At 42.7% G+C, this 9423-nt stretch overlaps 1 protein-coding gene across 1 annotated transcript; it reads right to left on the reverse strand.

The window, feature by feature from the left end:
• Positions 1 to 760: 760 nt before the first annotated feature.
• On the reverse strand, positions 761 to 9407 carry krt1-c5 (keratin, type 1, gene c5; the record flags this gene model as incomplete). Its single annotated transcript, XM_083978854.1, has 8 exons — positions 761 to 876; positions 978 to 1006; positions 1981 to 2198; positions 4192 to 4317; positions 4995 to 5159; positions 6384 to 6540; positions 7890 to 7972; positions 9003 to 9407. 8 exons carry the CDS (start codon positions 9405 to 9407, stop codon positions 761 to 763), a joined length of 1299 nt encoding a protein of 432 aa, XP_083834980.1.
• Positions 9408 to 9423: the final 16 nt, after the last annotated feature.

Consider the following 9423-nt stretch of genomic DNA (forward strand, 5'->3'; position numbering starts at 1 on the left):
CTACAGGAGACACTGTTGCAAATCAAGACATTGTCTCGAAAGTATTTGTTTACAGTGAAGACAAAATTTCAAATAATTAATTACATTTATTGTAACCAGCAAAAAAAAAGAAAAAAAAGATTGTCAGCATTGAAAAGCATAGTACACTTGACATTTTGTGGAAATACTATGACACCACTCTCATGCATGTGTGCACTAAATATGAAGCTGCAGTTGGTTAGCATTAGCTTAGCATAAGAAACAGTTTTTGCCTGAATTAAATTAAGCTGATATAACCATTTAATGCTTTTAACAGAGTTATTGTTGTTGTTTTTTAAATCACTGGACTGAGTCAGACTGACTTTCCCTTGTTTTCAGTCTTTATGCTAACACAAACATGAGAGTGGTTTTATCTTTATCTAATTCTTGGCAAGAATGCTAAAAAAAAGTGTTTAAATCTGCTGGAGGACTGTGAGGTGCAGCTGAAAGCCCTGGAAAAAGCTAGTAAGTGGACTTTGCATTTCATCAAAAAGGCCTACCAGCACAGTCTATAGATATTACATTTCTCTCTATTATAAATCTGCTATTATCTCATGATTATGGATTTCTTCCCCCATATGCACAGAAAGGATGAACATATTTTGACACAAGTTTCATTTCATCTTTGGATCAGATTTGGCATTAAAACTTTGAGACAAAATCAAGATGTGACATGAGAGACTTGTGGAAGAACTCAATCCACACTCATCAGGCACTTTGACATCGCTGCTCCATCTCCGGTTTATTTTTTACGTTCTTCAATCTGCTCCACCTCGCTGGACTCGTCCACCACTTTACCATTGATCATGGTCTGGGTGACGACTTTGACAATCTTCCTGGTCCTGACCTCAGGCTCTTCTGCAACACAGTAGATAGTTCAACCATAATTAGTAAACAGTTCACGTAAAAGATTTTACACATTCCTGTTGTGTTTTACATCCAGTACAAAATCAACTTACTTTTAGGAGGTGGAGGTGTTTCTTTCACCCTGAAGGAAAACAGAAGATGACAATTTAATGCAAAGTGCAAAGCAGAAATTGTATTCTTTTAACAGCTGATCATGATAGGCTACATGTATTTACTGTGCTGCTGTCTGCTGAGTGTGTGAGTTTTTAGAGGGTTTTTTTTTTTTTTTTTTAAACAGTTACTGGATGAATCAACAAACAGCTGAAAGTCAATATGAAGATGCAAAGCTGCAAATTTGGTTGATACTTCTCTGTATGTTCATATAAAACAACAATTTCACATTTGGCAGATTTCTGCCTCTTTAAAGTAGCACTATCGCAAAATCCAACACTTTTTTCGGCCACGACATGGGGCTGGTGGTGCAGCGTATCAGATATAAACATCCTCGTCCTCTTTACATAGCGTGCTGTTCAGTAGATGGAGCTAAGTGCCGGGCCGGCTTGTCTCATAACAAAAAGGAATTTGCTCTACAGGCACTACACCATTGGCTATATTTTGTGTACAGATAGTTATGGCTCCCCTGGACCTACAGTTTATTGTATATTTCAGTTTTTGTTTATTGCTATTACTGTTGTATTTGCGATAGTGCTACTTTAAAGCAGAAGTAAGCGATCCGGTGGTTTTGGCTAACTTCCTGTCAGCCGATGGAGTTAGCAGTCCCCGTCCTCGTCCCTACGTCACCACATTCACGCGCATCCCTTGGCTGCACACACAGAGAGGACTGCCCCTTTATGCCGTTCTCTCTCCTCATTGGATAAAGGTTGTAGGATACAAGGAAAGTTTTCTCCTCGGCTTACAGCAGAGCAGAGTGACTGACAGACCCGTGTTTCGGACCAAACACTCTATGTAAGTGATTGCCGTCGGAAGATAGAACTATTTAAGACTTATATTAACACAAATATTCCGCTTACTTCTGCTTTAAAGAAGAAAAAAAACATACAAATACTTTTCTTTCTTTTTTTTAATGTGTGCAGTGGTTTCCTTGCCCACACTTACATTTCCTCTCCTTCCAGCAGCCTCCTGTAGGTGGCGATCTCCATCTCCAGGTTCTGTTTGATGCGCAGCAGCTGCTCATAGTCGGTCTTGTTGCGCTGCATGTCCAGGCGCAGTTGGGACAGCTCGTCCTCCAGCTGGGTCAGCGAGGCCTGAAGACGGTCCATCTCCACAGAGTACTTGTGCCCCGTCTCTCCCAGGTTTCCCTCCAACACACCGACCTGTTGAGTATAACAGCAGAAAACAAGTTATCCTACACAGGTTTATACACCAGAGCAGGGCCGGCCCCTGGCATAAACACGCTATGCGGTTGTTTAGGGCCACAGCCGTTAGGTGGGGGGCCACATGATCAGAAAGGTACCGAGGTTCATTCAAGTCATCCTGAGGTCTGCACGTGCACGCTATGAGCTTTATATGAAATTTGAAGTCAATATTCAGCTTCTTTTACCTCACATTTGAGACATTTGGTGAAAATAGAATGGCAGAATGACAACATTTGTGCTCAAAAAGCAATCTTACAAAATGTCATTTTAGACTTGTTTTCTACACTTATCTATTACTGTGTTCATATCCTATTTCAAGCACCAAAACAGTTCATTCTCATGACTGAAGGTGTGTTTTCACAAGGGATTTGAATTTTTTTCAAAAAGCAGACCTCAAATTTCCAGCATTTGGCCTAAATTAATCCTTTATACAGTGTTCTAGGACAAATTGGCCTCAGTGTGCTTACAGCGGAGGTTCTAATATTTAGACATAAAACACTTGAGTATTGTTACATCTGCAAGTATCTTAAATTAAAAAGATCAATTTAAGAAAATAGCCTATGTAAAAGTCGAGAAAATGGCCTCAAACCTTAGAGGGCATAAGTGATAATGCCAGTGATTTGGTGTTTGCGCTTAGAGTGGGCCACAAACAAAAATCTTGTTTAGGGCCACCAAAATCCTAGGGCCGGCCCTGCAGCAGAGTTCACTGTGATGTCCCTCACATTTGCATCTTGTGTGTGTGTGTGTGTGTGTGTGACTTCTGTTTGTTTAGAGGTAAACTTCCCTTTGACTCAGCCTGTTCACACAGACCTTGGTGTGCTCGGTCCACAGAAGTGTCTCCGCTGTCGGACAATCGCCCTTTGATGTTATGTTTTTCTATCAGCCAATATTTCTTTGTATGTTTAGATGTTGAGCTCATCTGTTTACGACCCCGCACCGCTCAGCCAGAGACACTAGAGACTGTCAGCACCACAATATCTCCTGCATTCAATACCGTGTGCTCTCTATCAGGCTGAGCAAACATACATGAGCTATATTTGCCTCCAGTTGGAGACCTTTACGCTGTTTGATCTGCGTTGGCTTGTAGCAGACACACATACACACACACACACACACACATAGAAAACGTTCGGGCCTGTCTATGTCTATGCTTTGTCACAATGATTGATCATTGGAGCAGAATGAAATTGCTGTGTGCACTGCACCGCTATACTCGCCCCTTTGTTGACGAAGAGAAAGCAGCTGTTATCTATAGCGACGCCCAACATCTGTGTATGATGTGAGATGATGTGATGACAGGTTTAAGCTCTGAAAATATGGAAATATATTTATCTCCACAGTGCGAAATGATTTGCTTTCTAAAATAGAGTGAGGACAGAGTGAGTACAAACATCTATCTGGAGTTCAGGAGTTGATCTATATGTTTTTTTGGTGAGTCAAAGACAGTTTTTGACTCTGGTGGACAATGATTTTATATTCTAGTACACTACACTGATTCAGCACTGAACACAGGCTCAATATGTACAGTTAAGAATAAATATTAAACATAGATAAATGTAAGTTCAATTAGTTGCCATGTATTTTGAACCAGGTGCCTAAAATTACCCACAATGCAACTCAGCTACCGCCTTTTCAGTTGGAGCTTTGGGTGTGTGGCCTATGAAGTTGTCTCATTGCTGAAGGCCTAACACAATAAACTGTCTTCACACGGCTTCATCTACAGCCGCAAAACGCTTTACACAAGTTGTTAAACAGTTAAAATCGACCGAACCCAATAAACTGGGAGAAAGTGGCCGAGAGAATGAGAAACTAACAGTTTGCAAAATAACAGAGGAATAGAAATGAAACAGACAATAAGGCTGGAAATCCTCCTCTGGTCTCTTTGAATAGGAAGTATCACACTTTAAAGTCTAACATGTACAACATTGGTTAGTGCTGTTTGTGCTCGTACCTGTTTGCGCAGATTATCAAGCTCGACCTCCAGAGCCTGCAGGAAGCGCCGTCTCTCACTGAGTTCACTTTGGGCGCAACGCAAAGCCTCGTTGCTTTCTTTGACCTCCGACTGCACTGCTTCCAACTGTGGACACACACACACACCAAGATTAAACATAATAATAATAATAATAATAATAATAATAATAATGATAATAATAATAATAATAATAATAATAATAATAATAATAATAATAATAATAATAATAATAATAATAATAATAATTTTATTTATATAGCACTTTTCAAGCAAATGCACAAAGTGCTTCACAGATAAAACATCACAGAAAAAAAAAGAACAAAAACAGAAGAAAAACCCATGCAAATCCCCCTCCCTCTGAGGTCACATGACCCACAATCAATCAAAAATAGCCCATAGTCAACAGCAGTGAGTGCACCCACCAAAACAGTAAAAGCACAAATTCACAAAGGTACAATACAAATGATTTTATAAATAAGTAGAAATGCTCTTGCAGTACAGATAAAATGTTAGAGTAATTAAACAAGAACAGGAAATAGTTAAGAGTATGCCAACCTATAAAAGTGGGTTTTAAGACGTTGTTTAAAAACTGCAGTGGAGTCAGCTGATCTAACACTAAAAGGAAGGCTGTTCCAAAGCCGGGGAACCAGAGCTGAAAACGCGCGGTCACCCTTTGTTTTCATACATAATGTAGTGTACAGAAGTACCAAAAAAAGACACACAAAAAGAGTATTTATATCAATAATATAAGAACTGATTGATTGATTGATTGATTGATGCACCTTCCTGAGGTACCAGGTCTCGGCATCCTCCTTGTTCTTGCGAGCGATGCCCTCGTACTGGACCCGGAGCTCGGCCATTGTGGCGCCCAGATCAGGGCCTTGAGCCGCATCCACCTCCACGTTCACCTGCTCGTTGGCCAGGCGCAACTTGAGTGAGCTCTTCTCCTGCAAATAAATAAATAAAAATTTAATGAGGGCACAGGGAGAACAAACATCGTTACATCTTCCAACCAACGCCCCGCTGCTGTGGTTTTTCCCCTGACCGCAAAAACCTGCTAAGTGATGATGACAGAGCAGTTTTTGATGGCGTCTGACGTCTCTGTTTGAGCTTGTGTCAGTCTAAACAGAATCAGAAACGCTTCACGCATCCACCGTGGGAAATGTTTAGAAAAGTCACTCCTTCGAGCCGGATTTGAACCAGCGACCTAAGGATTCCTGGGATTTCCCACTACAGTCCTCCGCTCTACCAACTGAGCTATCGAAGGTGATGTGCACACAGCTGGAACAGGGAACTATACATCTACTATGGAGTGCAGGGTTTTATATTTAGTCTATTTTTTTGTATAAAGGTGTCTATTAGTATGAAACTATCAAAACCAAAACAGGATACAGTTAAGTTAACAATAATATAAAAAGGAAAAATAACAAAACTGCATGTTTTCTTTCTTTCATTCTTCATTTAAGACAGATGTTGGAGATTATTTCAGACCCTTTCTTCAACCCCTCTCCTGTCAGGCTTTCAATCTGACTAACGGCTAATGTGTCTGCATGTGGCCTATTTTTACTTTTCATAAAATCCATGAATATCAAAACAGGACAATGGTTCCCTCTGGTGGTGACCTTGAACTTGTGAAAAAAGCTCTCCAGCTCTCTTTTCAGTCAAAGTCTGCAGGGAGGGAGAGCAGCAGCCTGGGAGTTTTCATGCCACATCCTGGACACCACACCTGACTGTCTAAACAGACACGGGTCTCTGTGGCTGGATGAGCTCAAACACTCTGTGTTGTCTATGTGGGTGTTATCTCTCTATCTGGAAGCACCGTGGCTACAAAGACTCTGGGTGTGTCTGTACACTTAACATTATCATGTTGCAGAAACTGAATATTGCTTCCTTTCCGAGTGAGCAAACACAACGTGGCTCAGAGCCGGTTCATGTCGACCTGGTTCAGTTAGTATGTTGCCGATATAAAAACAACACAATGACTTGGAGAGTGTGTGTGACGACTCGACTCTGTGGTTTCTGGTTTATAATGATTATTGACCTTCGTGCAGCTCAGAGAGGCCGCCGTGCTTCCTCCATAAAGACCTATAGACTACACGTGTGCTTATCTTGATGAGTAAACACTCATTGATCATGTCTGACGTGACCTTCACCTCGGTGGTGCATCTCACCTCGTCGTGATTCTTCTTGAGGAAGTAGAGCTCCTCCTTCAGGCTGTCCAGGTCTCCTCGGAGAGTAGCGATGATCTGGTCGTGGTCAGACTTCGCTCTCTTCAGAGCCTGACAGTCCCGCTCCACCGACTGACACAAGGTGGCCTCAGCCTCCCATCTGCGGGAAGATTAACACAGCGGACAATTCAAATAGGAGGAAAGACGATCACTTGTATTTACCTTAGATATCGTCTTTCCTTCTATTTAGTTTATTCGTATTAAACGAATAAACTAAATAGGAGGAAAGACTATCACTTGTATCTACCTTAGATATTCTTAACCTTAGCTGCCCTAAATGGAGATCTAACATAGTACAGCATTATAAACATAAATACGTATTTGGTTTGACAGCAAAACAGTCCTACAAAGCTCACGCTGAACATTTAACTCAAAATTTAAATTACAATTGGATTATGTTTCAGAGACAGAGACATTGTACCCATACAATCCATTGTACACTGGTTTATGGGGCATCAGCAACCTGGCAACTTGTGTCTTTATCTTTAAGGACTTGGATATTCAACATCCTTTGTTATGTTCAGATCTGATATTCATGAGATCAAATCACAGGAGAGAGAAACTTAAAACTGGGGGGAACTGGTTTCCAGTACTTAGCACCTCATAATAGACTGAGCTGCAACACAGGATGATATCATAGACACTGAGTCCGCTGACAGACTGTGAAGCTTCACTCGAGAGAACAAGTTTAGGCTATTCATTCACTGTTGAACTTGTAAACTGTGGTTTGGCACAATTATCATGGCTGCCTTCATAAGTAAATTAATTTCCAGCTCCTTCAATGAGTCGATGTAGGTTGTGAGAAAGACGTGAGAACGTGAGAATGATTCATTTGTGAAACAATAATAATGTTATTTGTCATTCCTCTTCTGTTTTCATTGCCTGTCAGACATGGCGTGTCACAGATATATGTCACTTCCTGCTGCTCCTTTCGGGATTACAATTAAACAGTATGTGCAGTGGACTGTCGATCCAGATGTCCAGATGTGTGCGTGAAGAAACAAGACTGGATGCACACAAGTGAAAAATACCATGAAAACGAATGCAAAGATCTGCATGTAAGGTCCATGTGATACCATAAATCTCTGTCAATTGACGTATTACTCCTTCACCTCGGGCCACAGAACATACCATCAACACATTGTGAAAAGCAGCAGCAGTGGGTGTATCGTGAATCTACCGTCTTTCCTCCAGCCTCGCCCTGCCAACTGTGGACACTTCAGAAACGGACGACGTCCCTCTGACCTGCACGATGATCTATCACATCCTGCGCTGACTGACGACGCGGCTGTTTGTTCTCCTGTAAGGTGCCTGAGCACCGTGGGAATGGGGCTCTTATTTCGCAGCCTGACAGAAAGGTCATTTATTCACATTGCTTCGCAGTCTGGCGCTCCCATGTGAACACTCACACAGGCAAGTAAAAGAAAGGAACCTCTGTGTGACACTCACTTGACCCTGAAGTCGTCGGCTGCCAGCTTGGCATTATCAATCTCCAGCATGATCCGGGCGTTCTCCAGCGTCTTCTTCCTCACCTGACAGGGGGGAACATGGAAAGTTCGTTAATCTCTCTGCCATGGACAACTAGAAATGATGTGCTTTTCTATAATATTAATGTGGCTGTTTAATAACTGCAACTTGCTGGCAGAAAATAATACACCATGCACCACCTGTACACCACCTGGTGTCTCGCACTCTCTCTGTGTTTCCACAGATCTCTCCAGAGCTCAATGCCTCTGCACCAGCTGCCACCTGCACAGGGCCGTTGCTAGGAATTCTGGGCCCCCTTAAAGAATACTAAAGTGGGCCCCTGACTTTTCCACTTTTTTTCTTAGACTAGGTATCTATTATAATTTTTTATTTAGCCTACTTTGTTTTGATGCTAATGCAGCATTACTATGAGTATTAGTCAGGGTCTTATGCAGAATAAAATCAGTCATACAAAGATTAGACTACTGGGGGTTTTTGTGGGCGCTACTCGGCGTTGGGCCCCTAGAATTATCATCACCTTTCTCCCCAATACAACGGCCCTGCACCTGCATCACATCCTTACTCCTGAGGTTTCTCCAATTTTTCCCTGCTTAGGGTTTTTTTGGGGGAGTTTTTCCTCAGTCGATGTGAGGGTCTTAGGGCAGAGGATGTCGTAATGATGCTGTGTAAAGCCCTTTGAGACAAACAGTTTGTAAAAATGGACTGAATTGCCTTGCTTTGCCTTGCCACTGTGAGCACGTTATTTGACCTGGCTGTAGATCCTGAATCTGCATAACAGGTTGCTGAATGAGTTGCCCTTTCGTCACTGCCTCTAAAAAGCTACTACTACTAAGTTTTTCTTCATCTCGTGGTTATCTCAGTGGCTCATTTTGCTGTTTTGAAGCGAGCGCTTTGAAAACCAAGTGAGAAAGTCATATTAAACAAGCCCAAACGTCTTTTTTTTTTAATGTAGGCCTACTGCTTCAAGGTTATGTGTGCACACTCTAACCTAATATCTGGTGCAGAGAGGAAAAGCCAAACAATATTTGTAACTCAAAATGACACATTGATTCAGTATCTGCTGGACACACTGACCTCCTGCCCGATAGCATGCGCCTGGGCCATCATCCCCTCGATGTCGTGTCCTTTGGGAGCCTTCTCCAGCATCAGCTGCTTGATCTTCAGCTCCAGCTCGGCGTTGGACCTCTCCAACGAGCGCACCTTGTCCAGGTAGCTGGCCAGCCGGTCGTTCAGGCCCTGCATGGCCTCCTTGTCGCTGCCGCCGACGCCGAGGCCGTTGAAGGAGAGGTTGGAGCCCAGCATGTTGAGGCCGTTGCCCAGCGAGACGGAGCGGGACAGAGACAGGTTGCCAATGCCGACAGTGGACAGAGTTGAGACAGTTGGCTTGGAGCGGATGCTGCGTCCGCTGTCCCTCACTGAAATGCTGGAGAAGGAGGGCTGGCGGACGGAGTAGCCGCGCACAGAGAGTGTGGAGGCCATGGTGTCCACTGCAGGA

Source organism: Trachurus trachurus (assembly GCF_905171665.1).
Source record: "Trachurus trachurus genome assembly, chromosome: 9".
NCBI classification, from domain to species: domain Eukaryota; kingdom Metazoa; phylum Chordata; class Actinopteri; order Carangiformes; family Carangidae; genus Trachurus; species Trachurus trachurus.